Source organism: Elephas maximus, chromosome 25 (assembly GCF_024166365.1).
Source record: "Elephas maximus indicus isolate mEleMax1 chromosome 25, mEleMax1 primary haplotype, whole genome shotgun sequence".
In the NCBI taxonomy this organism is placed as follows: domain Eukaryota; kingdom Metazoa; phylum Chordata; class Mammalia; order Proboscidea; family Elephantidae; genus Elephas; species Elephas maximus.
The window spans coordinates 25,325,119-25,346,407 of record NC_064843.1 but is presented as its reverse complement, the minus strand read 5'-3'; the positions used below and the strand labels follow the sequence as shown (position 1 = coordinate 25,346,407).

The 21,289-nt window shown below is 42.4% G+C and overlaps 1 protein-coding gene across 5 annotated transcripts in view; it reads left to right on the top strand.

Annotated features, from left to right (window-relative positions):
- Positions 1-21,289, top strand: part of TOX2 (TOX high mobility group box family member 2) — a 155,928-nt gene that overhangs the window by 92,835 nt on the left and 41,804 nt on the right. For 4 of the 5 annotated variants that reach the window (XM_049868893.1, XM_049868892.1, XM_049868891.1 and 1 more), the window contains one exon: positions 15,574-15,819. The exons of the other annotated variant lie outside the window; for it this stretch is intronic. In XM_049868893.1, coding sequence (XP_049724850.1) covers positions 15,574-15,819 — 246 coding nt within the window. The remainder of the gene's footprint in view (positions 1-15,573; positions 15,820-21,289) is intronic. 5 annotated transcript variants of the gene reach the window in all.

Genomic DNA, 21,289 nt, shown 5'->3' with positions numbered 1-21,289 from the left:
TTTTTTTGTGAGTTAGAATTTTGTTCTACATTTTTCTCCAGCTCTGTCCAGGACCCTCTATTGTGATCCCTGTCAGAGCAGTTGGTGGCGGTAGCCAGGTACCATATAGTTGTACTGGACTCATTCTGGTGGAGCCTGTGGTAGTTGTGGTCCATTAGTCCTTTGGACTAATCTTTCCCTTGTGTCTTTGGTTTTCTTCATTCTCCCATGCTCCAGACAGGGTAACACCAGTGGAATATCTTAGATGGCCACTCACAAGCTTTTAAGACTCCTGATGCTACTCACCAAGAAGAATATAGAACATTTTCTTTATAAACTATGTTATGCCAGTTGAGCTAGATGTTCCCCAAGACCATGGTTCCCACAGCCCTCAGCCCAGTAATTTGGTCTCTCAGGGAGTTTGGATGTGTCTGTGGAGCTTCCAGGAAACGCTGGTGGCATAGTGGTTAAGCGCTACGGCTCTTAACCAAGAGGCTGGCAGTTCGAATCCGCCAGGCGCTCCTTGGAAACTCTACGGGGCAGTTCTACTCTGTCCTATAGGGTCGCTATGAGTTGGAATCGACTCGACGGCAGTGGGCTTGGTTTTTGGTTTTGGAGCTTCCATGACCTTGCCTTCATCAAGTTGTGCCGGCTTTTCCAGTCTTGTATACTATCTTACCCTTCACCAAAGTTACCACTTATCTACTGTCTATTTAGTGTTTTTCCTTCCCCACCACTCCCCTCCCTCATAACTATCAAAGATTGTTTCTTTTTGTGTGTAAATCTTTCCATGAGTTTTTATAGCAGTGGTTTCATACAATATTTGTCCTTTTGTGATTGACTTATTTCATTCAGCATACTGCCCTCCAGATTTATCTGTTGTGAGACGCTTTGCAGATTCATCATTGTTCTTTGTCAATGCATAATATTCCATTATGTGTATGTACCATCGTTTTTTATCCATTCATCTGTTGATGGGCATCTAGGTTGTTTCCATCTTTTTGCTATTGTGAATCATGCTGCAGTGAACATGGGTGTGCCTATGTCTATTCGTGTGACAGCTCTTCTTTCTCTAGGATACGTCCCTAGGAGTGGAAGTGGTGGATCATATGGTATTTCTATTTCTAGCTTTTTAAGGAAGCATCATATCATTTTCCAAAATGATTGTACATTTTGCATTCCCACCAGCAGTACATAAGAGTTCCAGTCTCCCTGCAGCCTCTCTTGTTATCGCCTGTTTTTTGTTTTTTTTGTTTGTGCCAATGATGCCGGGGTGAGATGGTTATTTCATTGTGGTTTTGATTTGCCTTTCTCTAATGGCTAGTGATCTCGAGCATTTCCTTACGTGTCTGTTAGCTGCTTGAATGTCTTCCTTCACGAAGTGTCTGTTCATTTCCTTTTAAGTGGATTATTTGTCTTTTTGTTGTAGAGGTGTTGGATTTTCCTATAGATTTTAGAGATTAGACCTTTATTGGATATGTAATAGCCAAAAATTTTTTCCCAGTCTGTACGTTCTCTTTTTAGTCTTTTGGTGAAGTTTTTTGATGAGCATAAGTGTTTAACTTTTACAAGATTGCAGTTAGCTAGCTGATCTTCTGGAATTTGTGTTGTTAGTTATGGTTTGTATTCTATTAATGCCGTGGATTAGGGCCTCTAGCATTGATCTAATTTTTTTCTTCTATGATCTTTATAGTTTTTGGTTTTATGTTTAGGTTTTTGATTCATTTAGAATTAGTTTTTGTGTATGGTGTGAGGTATGGGTCCTGTTTCATTTTTTTGCAGATGGATACCCAGTTTTGCCAACACCAGTTATTAAAAAGACTGTCTTTTCCCCATTTAATGGACTTTGGGCCCTTGTCAAAAATCAGGTGACCGTAGGTGGATGGATTTACATATGGGTTCTCAGTTCTGTTCCATTTGTCAAAGTATCTGACGTTGTACCAGTACCAAGCTGTTTTGACTATCGTAGCTGTATAGTAGGTTCTGAGGTCAGGTAGTGTGAGTCCTCCTACTTTATTCTTCAGTAGTGCTTTACCTATCTGGGGCCTCTTCCTTTTCCATATAAAGTTAATTAGTTTTCCCATCTCTTTAAAAAATGCTGTTGGTATTTGGATTGGGATTGCATTGTATTTGTAGATTGCTTTGGGTAGAATTGACATTTTTATAATTTTGAGTCTTCCTGTCCATGAGCATGGTATGTTTTCCCATTTATGTAGATCCCTTTTGGTTTCTTGCAGCAGAGTTTTGTAGTTTTCTTTGTATAAGTCTTTTACATTCCTGGCTAGATTTATTCCTAAGTATTTCATATTTTTAGGGGCTATATAAATGGCATTGTTTTCCTGATTTGCTTTTCGTCATTCTCTTTGTTGGTGTATAGGAATCCAACTGATTTTTATATGTTTATCTTATATCCTACTACTGTTTTCATGGAGTCTTTTGGGTTTTCTATATATAGAATCATATCATCTGCAAATAGGGACAATTTTACCTTCTTCATTACCAATTTGGATGCCCTTTATTTCTTTTTCTTGCCTTATAGCTCTAGCTAGGGCTTCCAGCACAGTGTTAAATAGGAGTGGTGATAAAGGGCATTCTTGTCTTGTTCCTGTTCTCAAGGGGAATGTTTTTAGCTTCTCTCCATTAAGAATGATGTTGGCTGTTGGTTTTGTATAGATGCCTTTATTATATTGAGGAATTTCCCTTCTATTTTATTGAGAGTTTTTATCAGGAATGGGTGTTGGACTTTGTTGAATGCCTTTTCTGCTTCGATTGAGATGATCATGTGAATCTTTTATTTTTTTTATATGGTGGATTATGTTGATTGATCTTCTACTGTTGAACCATCCTTGTATACCTGGTACGAATCCCACTTGGTCATGGTGTATTATTTTTTGATATGATGCTGCATTCTATTGGCTAGAATTTTGATGAGAATTTTTGTGTCTGTATTCAAAATTACAGAGATACTGGTCTGTAATTTTTTTGTGTGTGTGATGTCTTTACGTGGTTTTGGTATCAGGGTTATGCTGGCTTTATAGAATGAATTCGGAAGTATCCCTTTCTTTTCTACTTTCCGAAACAGTTTAAGCAGTACTGGTGTGAGCTCTTCTCTGAATGTTGGGTAGAATTCTCCAGTGAAGCCATCTGGGCTAAGGCTTCTTTTGTTGTTGTTGTCGTTGTTGGGAGTTAATAGGTCTCTTCAGATGTTCAACATCAGTTGTGTTAGTTTGGGTAGGTAGTGTGTTTCTAAAAATGTATCCATTTCCTCTAGGTTTTCAAATTTGTTGGAATATAGTTTTTCATAGTACTCTGTTATGATCCTTTTTATTTCAGTTTGGTCTGTTGTAATGTCCCCCATTTCATTTCTTTTTTGGGTTAATTGCACCCTCTCCTGTTTTTCTTTTGTCAGTTTGGCCAGTGGTTTGTTGATTTCATTGATCTTTTGAAAGAATCAGCTTTTGGTTTTGTTGATTTTTCTAGTCTCTATTTCATTTGTTTCTGTTCTTCCTTTATTATTTCCTTTCTTCTGGGGGCTGTGGGCTTCTTTTGCTGTTCTCTTTCTATTTGTTCAAGTTGTGTGGCTAATGTTTTGATTTTGTCCCTCTCTTCTTTTTTGATGTGTGTATTGCTATAAATAGACCCCTGAGCACTGCCTTTGCTGTGTCCCAAAGGTTTTGGTATGATGTGTTTTCATTCTTATTTGATTCTAGGAATTTTTTGATTCCATCTCTACCCAATGGCTTTTAAGCAGGGTGTATTCAGCTTCCATGTATTTGATTTTTTTTTCCTTGCTCTTCCTGTTGTTAATTTCTACTTTGATGGCATTGTGACCAGAGAAGATACTTTGTATTATCTCAGTGTTTTGGATTTTGTTGAGGATGGTTTTGTGGCTTAGGATGTGGTCTATTCTGGAGACCGTTCCATGTGCATTGGAAAAGAATGTGTATCTTGCAGCTGTTGGGCAGAGTGTTCTATATATATCTGTGAGGTCAAGTTGGATGATTGCCACCTTTATATCTTTTGTATCTTCATTGAGTTTCCTTCTAGATGCTCTGTCCTTCACCAAGAGTGGTGTGTCGAAGTCTCCTACTATTATTTTGTAACTGTCACCTTCCCTTCTCAGTGCTGTTAGAGTTTGTTTTATGTATTTCAGAGCCCTGTCATTGGGTGCATAGGTATTTATTATGGTTATGTCTTCATGATGCATTGTCCCTTTAATAATTGTATAATGCCCTTCTTTGTCTTTTATGGTGGATTTTGTTTTAAAGTGTATTTTATCTGAGATTAGTGTTGCCACTTCTGGTCTTTTTTGGTAGCTGTTTGCTTGATGTATTTTTTTCCATTCTTTGATTTTTAGTAAATTTATGTCTCTGTTTCTAAGGTGTGTCTCTTGTAGACAGCACATTGGTGGATCCTGTTTTTTTGTCCTGTCTCTTTATGGGTGCATTTAGGCCATTTACATTCAGTGTAATTATTGATAGGTGTGAGTTTATTGCTGTCATTTTGTAATGGTTTTTTTGTGGTGCTGACGTTTTCTTTGATCCTCTTATTCTCCTGTGCCAAATTCCTTTTGTTTGTGGATTTTTTTTCATTTCTTTTGATTTTGTAGATTTTGTGTTTACAGAGACTTTATGTTTTTCTTCTTTATTTTGATGAGTAGGTTTGTTAACTTTGTTTGTGATTACTTTGAAATTTATCCTTACCTTCCTAAGTTTTAACTAGTCTTTTATTACTTGGTATCGCCTTGACTTCCTCTCCATTTGAAAGTTCTATACCTACACCGTTTATTCCTTCTTTTATTGTTCTGACATTGTTGTCATTTACAGATTGACGTCTCTGGTTCCCTGTTGTAAATGTTTTAGTTTTGATTTATCTTTCAGAGTTCATTACCTAGGTTGGTATCTGGCTGATGCAGTCCCGAGTCCTAGATTCAGGCTGTCATCTCATGTTGTTGGTTCTCTAACCAAAGGACTCCCTTCAATAATTCTTGTAAGTTTGGTTTGGTTTTTACATATTCTCTTAATTTCTGTTTATCTGGGAATGTCCTAATTTCACCATCATGTTTGTGCAAGAGTCTTGCAGGATATATATTCTTGGTTGGCAGGTTTTTTTTTTTTTTTTGCTTTCAAGGTTTTATATATGTCATTCCATTGCCTTTTTGCCTGCACGGTTTCTGCCAAGTAATCAGAGCTTAGTCTTATTGTTTCTCCTCTGTATGTGACTTTTCGTTTTTCTTGAGCTGCTCTCAGGATTCTTTCTTTGTCTTTGGTTTTAGCAAGTGTGATTATGATATGCCTTAGTGATTTTCTTTTGGGGCCTGCCCTGTATGGGGTTCATTGAACTTCTTGGATGGTCATCTTTTTTATCTTTCATGATATTAGGGAAGTTTTCTGTCAGCAATTCTTCAATGACCCTTTCTGTTTCCCATTTTCTCCCCCTGTTCTGGAACTCTGATAACTTACAAATTTTTGCTTTTGATTGTATTTGATATCATTTTCAGGGTTTCTTCATTCTTTTCTCAGATTTTTCCTCAAAGTGGTATCCAAGTAGTTGTCTTCAATTTCGCTGATCTCTCCTTCTGTTGTTTAAAACCTACTCCTCAAACCCTCTATGACACTATTTCTGAAATCTTGTTGTTATCTTTTGGATTTGTAATTGCAGTTTTTGTATGATTTCAGGTTGTGAATTTATTTTGACATTTTGTTCTTATATTATTTTCCTGAATTCTTCCATTGTTTTATCTGTCTTTTCCATGATTTTGTCTATTTTTTCCTCATTTTTATCTGCATTTTCCTTTAACTCTTGGTTCACCCTGAATATTAGAGATTTGTTATCAGGTAGTTCCAGTGCCTTTTCTTCTACTGGAAGGTCATCTAGTGCTTTATTTTGGATGCCTACTGGAACCATCCTGTTCTGGTTTTTTAACATGTTTTGATGTTGTCTGCTGTCTTCCGGACATTCAGTAATCATTTTCTTCATTTATTGATTGTAGATTTGTTTGTTTTGTCCCCCTTTTTTGTTTCATTTGATTATGCCTGAGCAGGCGGGCTGGGTGTTCTTTGTTGTTTGATCATCTGTGGGCACAAAACTTCTCACCACCTTGTCCAATGGGCAAGGGCAGTCACTCAGCTATGGTGCAGCAGGACAGGTCCAGCATAGGGGGAGGGGCTGGGATGGGTCATTTGTGGCATGTACTGGGGCCAACAGGGCGGGGTTGGGGGGGGTCAAGGCAAAGCAGGTTCCGGTAGACCATACCTGTACTGCTTGGGGGTGTGATGCTCAGTGCACAGTGCAGATAGGCAGGAGGGAGGGGAGGAGGTTGTGATGTGTGCAGCTAAGTGGGTGTGGGAAAAAAGTGAAAGAAGAGAAAGAAATAAGAGCCAAAAAAAGAGTGCTGAGGGATCCTGCCATTGGAGCTGCACAGACCCAGGAAAGCTGTGTGTTGGTGGCTCTCTAGCCAGGCGGTGAGGCACAGCCCGGCAAGAAGGGACAGATACAACACATGCAGCTAGGTGGGTGGGAGAAAGAAAAGGGAGGAGGGGAGAGAGAGATAAGAAACTAGACTAAAAAAAAGAGAACGAGAAAGACACACTTGGCAAGGTGATTGGGAGAAAGGAATGGAAGGAATGTAGAGACAGACAAGAAACTGAGGAAAAAAAGAAGAAAGAAAAGAAAAAAATGCCCCAAGGGAGCCCACTGGAAGTGGGTTCCTGGCCAAGCAGGGCTGTACAACCCGTTAAGAGGGAGTGGAGATGGCATGCAGTGCCAGGTGTTCAGGAAAAGGGTAAGACAGGAAGGTAGAGAAAGACGAGAAACCAAGAAAAAAAAGAAGAAAGAAAAAATGTGCCAATGGAGCCCACTGGAAGTGGATCCCTAGCCAAATGGTGCTGTACAGCCTGTCAAGAAGGAGCAGAGATGGCACATGGTGCCAGGTGTTCAGGAGATGGGTAAGGAAGGAAGGTAGAGAGAGACAAGAAACTGAGAAAAGAGGAAAAAAAATGCTCTGAGGGAGCCCACTGGTGTAGTGGCATGGACTGGGGAAGTGGCTCCCCAGCTGAGTGGCACTGATCAGCCCATCTAGAAGAGGCAGACATGGCACACAGTGCCACGTGTTCAGGAGAAAAGAAGGGAAGGATGTTAGACAGAGACAGGAAACTGAGAAAAGAAAAAGAATCCCCAAGGGAGCCCACTGGCTTGGTGTGGATGAGGGAAATGGCTTCCCAGCTGAGCGGCACTGCTCAACCTGTCTAGAAGGAGCAGAGATGGCACACAGCACCAAGTATTCAGGAGACAGGGAAAAAAGAAAGGTAGAGAGACAAGGAACTGAGAAATGAGGAAAAATAAAAAGGAAAAAAATGCCCCCAGAGAACCCACTGGCGTGGCAGCATGGACCAGGGAAGTGGTTCCCCAGCCGAGTGGTGTTTTACAGCCAGTCAAAGAGTGGAGATGGCACACGGAGCCAGGTGTTCAAGAGAAAGGGGAGGAAAGAGGTGAAAGAGATGAAACCAAAAGCTGAAAAAAGCAACAAAGGCAACAACAACAAAAAAAATGGCATTGAAGAAGCCAGCCGGTGTGGGCAGGGCAAATCCAAATGACAAAGAGCTGGCATATCTCTGGCGGATCAACCACCACCCGCCAGAAAGCAGCAGAGGCTGAGCAGGGAGAAGAAGGGTGGATGGTGGGGAAGCATGTATCCCTGGTTAGCGGGTGCTCTGTCTCCTGCTGGGAGCTCCGTGATGCTGCCTTCCCGTACTCCCTGTCCTCCGTTCTTGGTGGCTGAGGTATCCAAGATGGCGAATCCGTGCCACATTAGCTTATAGGGAAACTCCACTCTGTATCTCTCCTCACTCTCTGTTCTCTGTGAGTTTCTTATTCCATTCAGTGTTTGGTTGAGTTCTTTATCTCTTCATTTGATGCTTGGAAACCCTGGTGGCATAGTGGTCAAGAGCTATGGCTACTAACCAAAAGGTTGGCAGTTCAAATCCATGAGGTGTTCCTTGGAAACTCTATGGGGCGGTTCTACTCTGTCCAGTAGGGTCGCTATGAGCCCCAATCAGCTCGACAGCAAAGGTTTTGGTTTTGGTTTCATTTGATGCTTATTGTTCCAGGATTGACGTTTGTCTCTGTTTTACTTAGTTTTTTGGGTCTTTGCTATGGCAGGACAGTGTGGAGCTTCTGTGTGTAGCACCATGATGATGGTGGAAATTTTAAACATACTTCTCTCAGAAACCAGTGGATCAAGCAGGGGAAAAAAAAAAAAGCTCTTTAGAAGATTTAAACAACAGAATTAACAGGCTGTAAATAAAAAACTTTTTTTCTTTAAATAAAAAACGTTTACCAAAATTGGCCTTATACAAAGGAATTGGCATTACAAAGCAATTCTCAATGACTTTCAAACAATCAGTATAGTTGTTTTCATTCTTTTTTGGGTATCCTTTTTTTTTCCTTGTCAATGGCTTACCAATTTTGTTAGCCTTTTCAAAGAACCAGCTCTTCCTTATATTTCTTATCTAAAATTTGTTTTCTGTTTTATCACTCTTCCGCTGACTTTTGGCTTATTTTGTTATTCTATTTCTAGTTTCTTGAGATGAAGGCTGAGTTCATTTATTTTGTCTTTCTTGTTTTCTAATAAACTCATTTAAGTAGAAGTTATACATTTCCCATTGCTTATCTCCCATAGGGTCTTTGGATAGTGTCCTCGTTGTATGTAATTTCAGTTGTGATTTTCTCTTTAACCCAAAAATTATTTAGAATATTGTCCATAAAGTGTCCAAGAACCAGGGCTTTGAGCCTATTCATTCCAGTCCAAACTCCTACTGAGAATTTGCATTTCTAACAAGTTCCCATTTAATGCTAATCCTGCTGGTTAGGGACCAATTCTTAGAATACAGTGGTTCTCAAAATTTATTATACATAAGAATCACCTGGAGATCTGTTAAAATGTAGATTCTGATTCAGTATATCCAGGGTGGAAATGCAAATTCTCATCAGGGGTTCAAACCAGAATGAACCAGTTCAAAGCCCTGCTAAGAACATCTTCCTCCTTCTCTCTTTTCCTTCCTTTATTTTTTCCCCTCCTCCCATATCTCCTTGGAAACCCCATAGAGCAGTTCTATTCTGTCCTGTAGGGTTGCTATGAGTCAGAATTGACTTGATGGCAATGGGTTTCGTTTGTATTTCCTTTCCTCCTCTTATTTTTTTCTCCTTCCTTTCTTCCCCCCCCCCACCCCCCTTCCTCCTTTTTTATGCTTTGTTAATAACTAGGTTATTGCATTTGGATCCTAGACTGTGGTCCATATCATTTCTACCTTTTGAAAAGTTTGAGATTATCTTTGTAGCTAGTACATGGTCATTTTTTTTGTAAATGTTCTGTAGACATTAAAAAGAATGTATTCTTTAAATGTTGGAACAAATCAAGAGGATAAATTGTACTACTCAAATCTTCTATTCTTACTCCTTTCTATCTGATTGATTTGTCAGTTTTTGAAGAGATGTGTTAAAGTGCTTCTCTGTGATTATAGTTTTGTTAAATCCTCTTTGTACTTCCAACAGTTTTTTTTTTCCTGCAGATTATCTATCTACATAGCAGTTTATGTCTGTCATTTCTTCTTAGGGGATTGTATCATTTATCAACTTAAGTATTGCTCCTGGTATCTTTAAAGCTTTTTGCCCTAAATTATACTTAATTTGTTACTAATTTTGCCATTTATGGTTTTTATTTGCCTGGTATATGTTTGTATTTAATCTTCTGTGTCATTTTATTTTTGGCATGCCTACTATAAATATCATATGATCGTATTCATTTATTTTAACAAAAATATTAAATTTTTTATCTTTTAATGATGGAATTTCAATCATTTGTATTTATTGTGATTACTAATATTTAGTCTTCTGTAGGTTATCTATGAATCAACTCAAGGGCAGTGAGTTTGGTTTTTTTGGTGAGAGGTTATCTATTATGTTTCTTCGTTTATTCTTGTATTTTCTTTTTCATGCTCCTCCAATGGTGTGAAATTTATGCTTCAAACTTCCATATTTTGGATGGTTTACCCTTAAAATTATAACAAACATATTTAAACTTATATTTTCCTGACAATATTAATAATCAGCAACTTTAATCTCCCCTGTTAAGGAAGATACTGCTTCTAGCTGAAATCCTCTAGATTTTTAATTTGGGGTTGTTACACGGTTTCTAATCCTATCCTCTGCTATTTTATGAATCCTTATTTGACCATCACGTTAGATTCCACAGTCATCTTATCAGAAACTATTTTGAATTAATATAAGTTGTAGTGTTTTTTTTCTTTGCTCAATTCTTTCTAGAATACTTTTCTTCTGCTCATTTTTCATAACCAGGTTCTAGCTTTAGGTACATTTTCAGAAAGAATCATTTAACAGAATATTCTTTTTTAAACTTCCCTGTGGTAGAATTTTTTATTAGTTTGTCATTTTATTGTGGTAAGTGAATGAGTTTATTATGATAATTTGATAGAACATAAACTTACCATTGCAACAGGCTTTTCTGGTCCATTGGATAGTCTTCAAACTCCTTCCTCCCCACCACTTCCTCAAGTCCCAGAGACTTCCCCTTTGCCCCTCTACTCCCCTGCCATGGGGAGCTGTTGCCCTCAGTGATTCATGAGGAATTCCAGGAGAGGTCTTACCCTTCTCTGGCCCAAGGGTAAGCCACAGTTTGTTTGAATCAGTCCATCGTTCTTCCCTCCCTACAACTGATGCATGAAAAACATAACTGACAGTCTGTCCTTCGGATTGCCCTTTCTACCCCAGCCATGTTACTTTGCTCTAAATTCCCATTCCTTGGTTGATTTGGGAAGAGAAGCACAATGGAGAACTTGAGGGACAAGATGGTTCCAGCAGCATCATACTGCATCGGTCCCTGGTAGGCTAGCTCTATCTTCTCACTTGTTTTTAAATCTCCATCTCCTAACCTCGCCTTTTGCCCATGCCAGCCTCTGACACCCCCCTTAGAAGGACAGTCTGTCCATTAAGGTTTTTCATGTACCAATTACTGGAAAGGAAACCCTTGTGGCGTAGTGGTTAAGAGCTATGGCTGCTAACCAAGAGGTCAGCAGTTCAAATTCTCCAGGCGCTCCTTGGAAACTCTGTGGTGCAGTTCTGTTCCGTTCTGTTCTGTTCTGTTCTGTTCTGTAGGGTCACTATGAGTCGGAATCAACTGATGGCAGTGGGTTTGGTTTTTGCTTTTTGATTACTGGAAGGGAAGAACGCTGGACTGATTCAGGTGACCTATGACTTACCCTTGAGTTAGAGAAGGGTAAGCCTTCTTCTGGAATTCCTGGGAGGGAGAATCATGATCTTCTGCCATCAGTTCATTTCTTACCACTGTTTCTTCTGGCATTTGGTGAGTAGATATTCATTTGTTCATTCATTCATTCAGCAAATACTTTTTGAGTGCTCACTACATGACAAGCACAATTCTAGGAACTGAGGATATAGCAGTGAATAAAACAGATGAAAATTGCTCTAGTGGAGTGAGACATAATCAATACTAAACATAAATAAAATGTATAGGATGTTAAAAAAAACTCATTGCCATTGAGTTGATTCCAACTCACAGCAACCCTATAGGACAGAGAAAAATGGCCCCATAGGGTTTCCAAGGAGTGGCTGGTAGATTTGAACTGTCAACCTTTCGATTAGCAGCCAAGCTCTTAACTGCTGCAGCACCAGGGCTCCGTATAGGATGTTAGAAGGTGATAAGTAATAATAGAAGAAACAGAACAGGGATGATGGTTTGTGATTTTAAATTGAACAGTGAGGGTAGATCTCATTGAGAAAAGAATGCTTGAGTAAAGACTCAAATGGAATGAAAGAAAGAGCTGTGTGAATACTTGAGAGAAGAGTGTTCTAGAGAAAGGGAACACCAGTGCAAAGGGTCTGAGGCAGAAGCATGCCCAATATGGCTAGAGTGCTATGAACAAGGTTGGAAATAGCCGGAGATGATGTCAGAGAGGTAAAGGGGTGGGAGTCGGGGAGCTAGACCATGTAGCAGAATGTCAGAGGCCATGCATGGTAAGGACCCTGTTCTTACTCTGAGTAAGGGAACACGGGAAGGTTATGAGCAGAGGAGTGGCATGATCTTACATTTTAACAGGATCATTCTGACCACTGAGTGAAAATAAACCATAGCAAGGGTGGAGGCAGGGAAACCAGTTGGGGCTACTGCAATTATCCAGGCCAAAGATGACGGTGGCTTGGACCATGGTGATAGCAGTTGTCGCATCTTGGATTTATCTTGAAGGTGGATCCAATAGGATTTCCTGCCAGATTTGGTGTAGATTATTAGAGAAAGAGAGGAGTCAAGGACAGATCCAAGTTTTGGTCTTGAACAACTGGAAGGATGAAATTGCCATTAGCTGAGGTGGGAAAGACTATGGGAGGAGCAGTTCTCTTTTGGGCATGTTAACTCTGAGATGTCTATAAAAAATCCAAACAGAGATTGCAAATAACAGTGGGGTGTGTGAGTCTGCAGTTCAGGGCAGAGGTCCAAGCTGGAGATATGAACTGGGGAGTCAGCAGCAGCTTATAGGTAGTAATTAAAGCCCCAGGACTAGATGAGATCACCAAGGGAGTGAAGGAGTTTAGAGAAGAGGTATAAGATCTGAGGTCTGGCACATTGCCATCATTAATAGGTTGAGGAAAAGAATGGAAACCAGCCAAGGAGATGGAGAAGAAATGGCCAGTGATGTAGGAAGATCAACATTTGTGGTGTTCCCGAAGCCAAGTGAAGAAATGTGTTACCAGGAGGAGGGAGTGACCAATTATAACAAATGCTACTGAGAAGGTCAAATAAGATGGCCAGGTGAGGACTGAGGTTGATGACTGGATCTAGTAACATGGAAGCCATTGGTAGCCTTCACAAGCAGCTGTGGCGGTGAGTGGAACGAAAATGTGATTAAAGTGGGTTTGAGAGAAAGTGGACAGAAGGAATTGGAGACAACTATTTCAAGGAGGTTTTTTCTGGAAGGTTTTACTAACATTTTTAATTTCTGGAGCTTTACAACTTGATGTCTTTCTATATTTTCATGAGGACACTGGTAGTAAGAACAAATTAGCAGCCAGTATCTTAATTAAGGAAGTCTGAGATACAAATCTTGAAGAGGCATCTGAGCTAGTGTAGGAAAATGTCAGAGTCAGACTCTGAAGACTTGGGTTTGAATCCCAACTAAGACTTACTGAGTATGTGACAGTTCCACTCCCTAAGCCTCATTTTCCTTATCTGCAAAATGGAGATAATAGTCACTCCTTTGCCAAACTCCAGTGGTTGAAATGGAGAATGTGGAAGTGGCAAGCCCAGTGACTGGCACACAGTAGGTGCTCAGTATGAATACTAGCAGAATGGGTTGGTGATCAGGTATCACGCACTTAGGATTTGACTGTATTTGGAGGAGGCATGTACATGCTTGCGAGTTTAGTGATTTTTAAGTGTGCTAATTGCCTCTTTAAATGAATTGTCATAATTGTGTTATTCCAATATTTTGATACAACATATGCTTATTTCTTCCAAAGGCTTCTGGTTGACTGGGCGGGTTCCAATATATTGAGGTTTTGTTTTTTAACAGAAAGAACTGGACTCGTGAATTCATTTAGCATTCACTGGGCACCCACTATGTGCCAGCACCTGTGCTGGGTGCCGAGTGGGCTGAGGGTGGTGGTCGACAGATATGGACAGTGGACAGCTGAGGGACTTACAGCCTGTTGCGAGGGACAGACATGGAAACATTTGGTGAGGTCTAGACCTAGAGCTTGGGGCATTCCCCCATTTCATGTGCTCATTCAACACATTTTAACTGAGCACCTACTATGTGCCATCCTCACTGCTAGGCACTGGTAACAAGACAGACTTCATTCCTGGCTTCCTGGAACCTAGGATCTGGGAGGAGGGAGGGAGCTGGTAAAAGGTAAGAGTCAAAAAAAAATTGTAGGTGGTAATGAATACTATGGAGGACCCACACAAAGGGCTGCAGGCAGGGAGTCAGAGGAGGGGAGTCTTGCCTTAAGATGGCCAGGCTTCCATGAGGAGGTGACTCTGAACAGAAAAGCTAGCAGTGGGACTGTGCTTCCTGGGGTGATATGATACCCATGGCTGATTCCCACCATCCTGGTGGCCAGGCTGAATACAGACATCAGCCCACGGCACACAGACCTGTGATGTGAGCAGTTAGGAATGTTCACAGTGGTAAAAAGGATTGTGGGATACTGAGCCAGTGTGCTGTTGTTTACTTGCTCTGTGTCTTTGGGGGAAATCTCTTAATGTCTCTGCTTGCAGCAAGGACAAGGATATCAGGCATAGTTGTACTAGTTGCCTATGGCTGCCATAACAAATGATCACAAACTGGGTGGCTTAAAACAACGGGAAGGTATTGTCACAGTTCTAGAGACCAGCAGTCTGAAATCAAGATGTCGGCAAGGTTGGCTCCTTCTGGAGGGTTCTGAGGGAGAGTCTGTTCTATGCCTCTCTCCTAGCTGCCAGTGAGTGGTTTCCTGCAGTCCTTGGCATTGCTTGAGTTATAGAGGTATCTAACCTCTGCTTCTGTCTTCACATAGCTGTCTTCCTTCTGGGTCTGCCTGCCTCTGTGTTTCCAGAGGATTGTCTGGGTGAGTCCAGTGTAATCACAAGAGTCCTTTTAAGAGGGAAATAGGAGGGTCAGGGTTAGAGAAGAAGATGTGATGATAGGAGCAGAGATTGGAATGATGTACTTTGAAGATGGAGGAAGGGGCCACAACCTAAGGGATGTCGGTAGCCTCTAGAAGCTGGATAAGGCAAGGAACAGATTTTCCCCTAGAGCCAGCAAAAGGAATGCAGCCCTGCTGATGTCTTGATTTTAGCCCAAAAGGCCCATTTTTGGACTTCTGACCACCAGAACTGTAAAATAATAAATTTGCATTGTTTTAAGTCATTAAATTTCTGGTAATTTGTTACAGCAACAACAGGAAACTAATACACAAAATTAGACAAAAAACAAAAACAGAACACTCAGCGTCTCTGCCTGTTGCAAGCTCATTCAATAACAAGGTTGACCAAATCCTGTTTCTGGGTGCCCAGGCCATCCACTCAGCCATGGCATAAGGCTGATTATAAGGATTATGAGGAACCAGACCCCTGGGATCCCCGACTACCACACAAGGGTCAGGATACTTTAGCTCCATTCCCAACACTTCTACTAACCTTGGAAGGACCACTTTCCTTCTTGGACCTGAGTCTTCCATCTGTAAAATGGGTAGAGTAGGGAAAGATGGACTCAGGGTGAGCTGTAGTGGTCATATCTGGTGGGAAAACAGAGAGGCATGAGGGAACAGGAGCAGGCCCCCACTCTCCAGGACAGCAGGATTTTGTATACATAGAGGGAGCCTCTAGTAAGAGGGAGCATCCATTTGAAGATCGGGCAGGAGTATGACCAGATCAGGGGTCCACCTTGGCCTTCTGCCTTACAGGGGGATCATTCCTTCTCTCCTTTGCTAAGGGGTTGTTATTGTTATTTTATTATTGGTGCTGTGGAGCATATCCTCAAGTTGTACGACTCTGACCAAAGACGTGTCCTTTTGGTGTTTTAGACCTATAACAGCCAGAGCGAGACCAACGAAGACTATGAGATCCCCCCAATAACACCTCCCAACCTCCCTGAGCCATCTCTCCTGCATTTGGGGGACCACGAAGCCGGCTACCACTCGCTGTGCCACGGCCTCACACCCAACGGTCTGCTCCCTGCCTACTCCTACCAGGCCATGGACCTCCCGGCCATCATGGTGTCCAATATGCTGGCCCAGGACAGCCACCTGCTGTCAGGCCAACTGCCCACGGTGAGTCCCCATCACCCACAATGGTTTCCGTCAGGGAAGAGAATTGAGAGGGGAGCAGAATGCCAATGCCTGGATAGGGAACACACCCTCTGCTCATGTGCAATGCCTGGGTTCAGCTGGCTGCCTGCATGGGGATCTACGGAATGTTGGGGGTGGGTGTGAAGGGAAATTAATGTCTTCACACTGCTTGCTTCTGGAGGGCTGTTTATGTATCTTGATAGTATTTTTTTTTTATGTAGTATAACCTCATTTTTATTTAACAGCTTTATTGAGATATAATTCACATGCTTTAAATTCGCCCGTTTCAGGTGTACAATTCAGCAGCTTTTAGTATATCCCTGGAATTGTGCAACCATCCCCCTGTACCCCTTAGCCATCACCCCACACTCTCCCATTTCCCCACAGCCCTAGGCAACTACTAATCTACTCTCTGTTTCTATAGATTTGCCTATTCTGGATATTTTATATAAATGGAACCATGGGTTTTTTTTGTTTTTTTTTTTTTAATATATCTTGTTGAAGCTGCCACGGAAGAAGGTGATTCTTGAGTTGAAATTTGTGGGAGAAGTAGAAATTTGGCAGGCAGACCAATGTGCCAGTAGAAAAAGAAGGAAAGACTCTTCCCAACAGTGGAACAGCATATACAAAAGCACCAGGTGGGAGGGCTCATGTCGTGCTTGGAGACTGACATGGGATTCATTCTTTATTGGGTTGGGCAGGAACCTGGAGCCAAGGAGGGAGAAAAGAGGTAAAAGAGCCCAGCAGGGCCTGGATCATAAGGGTCCTGAATCCCATGCTAAGGAAATGTGTGCTTTTTTAGTATGAAGGGCTAATTTGTAGACTCTGCCGTCCCACGGACCTGTGTTAACAATCCTGGCTCCACCCCTCTAGCTTGTTTCTTTGTCTTGGGAATCATAATAGTACCCACCTTAAGTTCTTGGTGCAGAGCATCGGAGATAATGCGTGTAAAGTCTTCACCAATGTCTGCAGAGAGGAAGCAATCAGGGAATATTTGCTATTGTTATTATTTGGAAAAAAAATAAATTCCCCAGTAACCAAATTGCGGTGTTTTCCCTTAAGTCTCATTGACCTAAAGAAACAGACGGCACAGATTGTCAGGTACATTTGTAGGACCACCTGGTTATAATAAAAAAAATAGCTCTGATAATTACAAAGTGTATTATCTGTTTATCAGCGGTAACCCCCTGGTAGCCCCGCCTATGAAATGCTTTTGCTGGGCTCTGTCCAAATAGGTACTTTGCAGTCGTTTTCCAGATTTCTTTAAAATGAGCTCAGTGTAAGATGTCTCACAAATTCAGATCACTTTAATTCTTCCATTAGTCAGAATTTGCGAGGGTTCGCTGAATTTTATATTCCCTTGTTATGTAATGAGAGATAAGCCAAGCCGTATTACCCAGGGACCCAGGGGAGGGCGGCCAGACCAACTGGGAAAACCAGATAAGAATATGTACATACATGGGGAATGTCTGGCAAAGAGTGACACAGAGCCAGAGAAAGAAATTTTTAAAATTTGTCTGAACTGCAGAATGATGGTGGATTGTGTGTGTGTGCGTATGTGTGTGTGTGAGCACGTACACTATATGGGCGATGCTGGAATTCGTGTCAACACTTACTAGGTGTCAAGCACTGAGCAAAGGGCTTTATAAATGTTTTTCACATAATGCTCCCAAGAAACAAGTGAGGTAGGAATTGCTATAAACCAAGGACGTGGAATAAGCCCTATTGGCCTAATGGGCACTGGCTGAGAGGAAGTAGGTGATGGTATTAGTTTCCTGTGGCTGCTGTAACAAATTACCTCAGACTGGGTGGCTTAGAACAACAGAAGGTTATTCTCTCCCAGCTCTGGAGGCCAGAAGTCCAAAGTCAGAATCACTGGGCCGAAATCAAGGTGTTGTCAGGGCCGTGGTCCCTCTGGAGCCTCTAAGGGAGAATTGGTCCCTTGCCCTTTACAGCTTCTGGTGGCTCCAGGAGTTCCTTGGCTTGTGGCTGCATCACTCCACTCTTTGGTCTCTGTCTTTACATGGCCTTCTCCTCTGCTGTCAGTAGAGCCTTCCTCTGCCTCTCTTTTATAAGGGCTCTTGTGGTGGCACTTAGGGCTCACCGGATAATCCAGGATAATTCCCCTATTTCAAGATCCTTACCTTAATCATGGAAACCCTGGTGGCATAGTGGTTAAGAGCTATGGCTGCTAACCAAAAGGTCAGCAGTTCAAATCAACAGGTGCTCTTTGGAAACCCTATGGGGCAATTCTACTCTGTCCTATAGGGTCGCTATGAGTTGGAATTGACTTGAGAGCAACGGGTTTGGTTTCTTGGTTTTATCTTAATCATACCTGCAGAAAAAAAAAAAAAAAGAACCCTTTTCCAATTAAGGTAACCTTTGTAGGTTCCCGGGATTAGGTTCTGATATCTTTTTGTGTGAGGGGGGACGGGGGTGGGGACGGGGGTGGGCGCATTTTTCAAGCCAGCACAGCAAGGCTTTGAACTGGTTCATTCAGGTTCAAACCCCTGCTGAGAACATGCATTTCTAACAAGTTCCCAGGTAATGTGAATGCTGCTGGTTAGGAACCAATTCTGAGAACCACTGGTAGAGCAGTGGGTCTCAAAATTTATTACACATAAGAATCACCTGGGGTCTTGTTAAAATGTAGATTCTGATTCAGTATATCTGGGGGTGGAAATGAAAAAAAAAAACAAACCCAAAAACCTGGAATGAACTGGTTTGAAGTCCTGCAGCACAGTGATCTTCAGCGTTAGAACAGCCTTTATTGAGCATCTGCTAGGTACCAGCCATTGTTCTGGGCTCTGGATCTACGAGATGCCCCTGAGAAACTCCGGTGCCGATGGAGAGACAAGTAAAGCACCCCTTTCTAAAAATGTAGTAAATGTTCCAAGAAGGTCCACACATGGTCTCCATGCACCCAGAAGAGGCACTTGGCTCCGATGTGGGGTTATCACTTCCTGGGAAAGTGATGGCCTGACCCTTAGTAGGTTCTGTATTTTATGAATAAATTAATGTCACATAGCTATTAAGCAGCAAAACCAGAATTCAAACCTAGTTCTGTCCCTTACCATCCGCTTCTCAGTTTTATCAGGTGATGAAGGGACAGAGCTGTCAGCCACTGGGCTGCAGGTAGCACAGAGGATGCCCTGGGGGCCAGGGTGCCTCCGTGGCTGTCTGCACAGACTGAGATGAGTCAACGGTGTTGTCCCTGGAGGGGTGGGTGAGGCCAAGGTGTTTGACAGCCATCTCATGTCAGGCCCTCCTTGGCTGTGATCCCAGAGGCCACGAAGTCCTCCTGTCCCCCTGCCCCAGCCTGCTGGACCTCCTGGGCTTGCGTGGGAATCAGCCTTTCCGCTTTGAAGGCACGGCTGCTAGCAGGAATCATGAACAGTATTGGAATCAGGCGCCTTTTACAAAATTAAATATGCTTAAGGCTTGTCCCTCCAACTTCAGTGTCTTAACTGATTAAACATTCATTTCCAAGACAAAAAGAGTCAATTTAGTATGAAAGATGTATTTTGCCGGTTTAATTTAAAGCACTGCACCTCCATCTGACCCCTATTTTTATAACTCAATAATTTTATCCTGTGTTGATTGTCTCATTTTGAGAGAGATATTATATGTATAAATCAGTTTCTAAAATACCCAAGGAAACTAGAAGAGTGGAATTTATTAAGCAGCTTCTGTTAAGTCTGAAATAATTTATTTTGGAGTCGTCCTTGGAAAGTGTTCAAGCTTGTGGTCTTACCCAGGAGAGGATTTATCCTGGAAAGACACAAAGCTTGACGTTCCTCGGACAAGTTCGTGGGCCACCTGTCCCTTTTGTAAGACCAGAGAAACTTCTGGAAGTGCCTTGGGTGGGCAGAGGTGGGCCTGGTGGGGAATGAGTTCAGGCAAAGCTTTCTCTACACCAGCCATGGAGTCTAGTGATTTGGAAAATATGAGCTTGTCCTAAACGGAGCCTTCTGGGTCACTGGGGCTGTGTGGTCCAGTCTTGGGCCTCAGTTAGCACAGGAGTGGCATGCAGCTGTTATTCAGGCCTTCTCCTCCTAGCTTTGACTCTTTCTTGGTTTCTCTGGGACCTTGGACAAGTCACTTCTCTCGTAGCCTCAAGTCTTCCTCTATGAAGTGGGGATTGGGCTTCCGGCTCTGTGAACTCACAATTAGGAAAATGGGCATAATTGCTTTGTCAGCTGTGCCACACTGGACAATTGTATGAGGTTGGATAAGCTCTCCACTGCCACCTGAGTGCTGGACTGTTGTTTTAGATCCTTTGTGCTCTAGCTCCCTGCCTCAAAGCATCTTGCCAGGACTGGTCCTTCTCCCCACATGGAGAGGATGCGGGCCATGGCCCAGGCACCCTCACCCCACGTGAAGGGCCAGTATCCTGAGGTAGACTGTTGGGAAGGGGACTGGGAAGTACCCTAGTTTTCCTTTTACCTCTTTGCTTTAGTGATGGTTCCAATGCTAGAGCCTAGCCCTGGTTTAGGGCCTGGAGCCTGGGGGCAGAGTCCTGAGTTTAGGGGCAGGCCTATGTACTGACTCTGGGAGGTCCTTAATATACCTTCTAACACCACCCTCTTCTCTTCCTGTTCTCTGTTCCTCCACCTTTATTCCACCTTCTCATTGCCCGGAGCCTGCATTATCTCTCCTCCCCCAGGAGTTTTGGCCTATCTCTGTTTGATTCTCACAAGTTGATACCCAGCGCCTGAGGCAGAGGCCAAAGACCACCAGCCCTTGTTATCTGGCCCTCTCAGCCACAGGGGGCAGTAGAGACCTCCTTCATTGTTGTTGTTGTTGTTATTGGGTGCTGTGGAGTTTATTCCGACCCATAGCAGTCCTAGAGGACAGAGTAGAACTGCTGCATAGGGTTTCCTAGGCTGTCACCTTACAGGAGCAGATCACCAGATCTTTTCTCCAGTGGAGTGGCTGGTGGATTCGAACTGCTGACCTTAGAGTTAGCAGCTGAGCACTTAACCATTGCACCTCCAGGGCTCCTTAAAGACCTCTTAGCCCAGCCTGTTCACTTTATTGCTTTTAACACGTAACATGTTTTTGTTTTATGATTGTGTCCATTAGGTTTTGCTGGGTAACAAACCATCCGAGTACTTAGAGGCTTAAACAATGAACTGTGATTATCCCTCATAATTCTGTGGGTCAGCAAGAAGGTTCTTTTAATCTGGACTGGCTCAGCTGATCTCTGGGGTCAGCTTGGCTAGGGCTGGATGATCTAGGATGGGCTTCCTCGTGTGTTGGCAGTTGACCCATTGTTAGCTGGGGCAATGAGGATGACACAGTGTCAGCTGGGGCAATGAGGATGACTTGGCCTTGGCTCCCTTATCACATGGTGGCCTGGGCTTGTTCACATGATAATGGTCACAGGTTTTCCAGGAGCAACAAGAGAGTGTCAGCCCCAATATGCAACACTTTTCAAATCTCTGCTTGT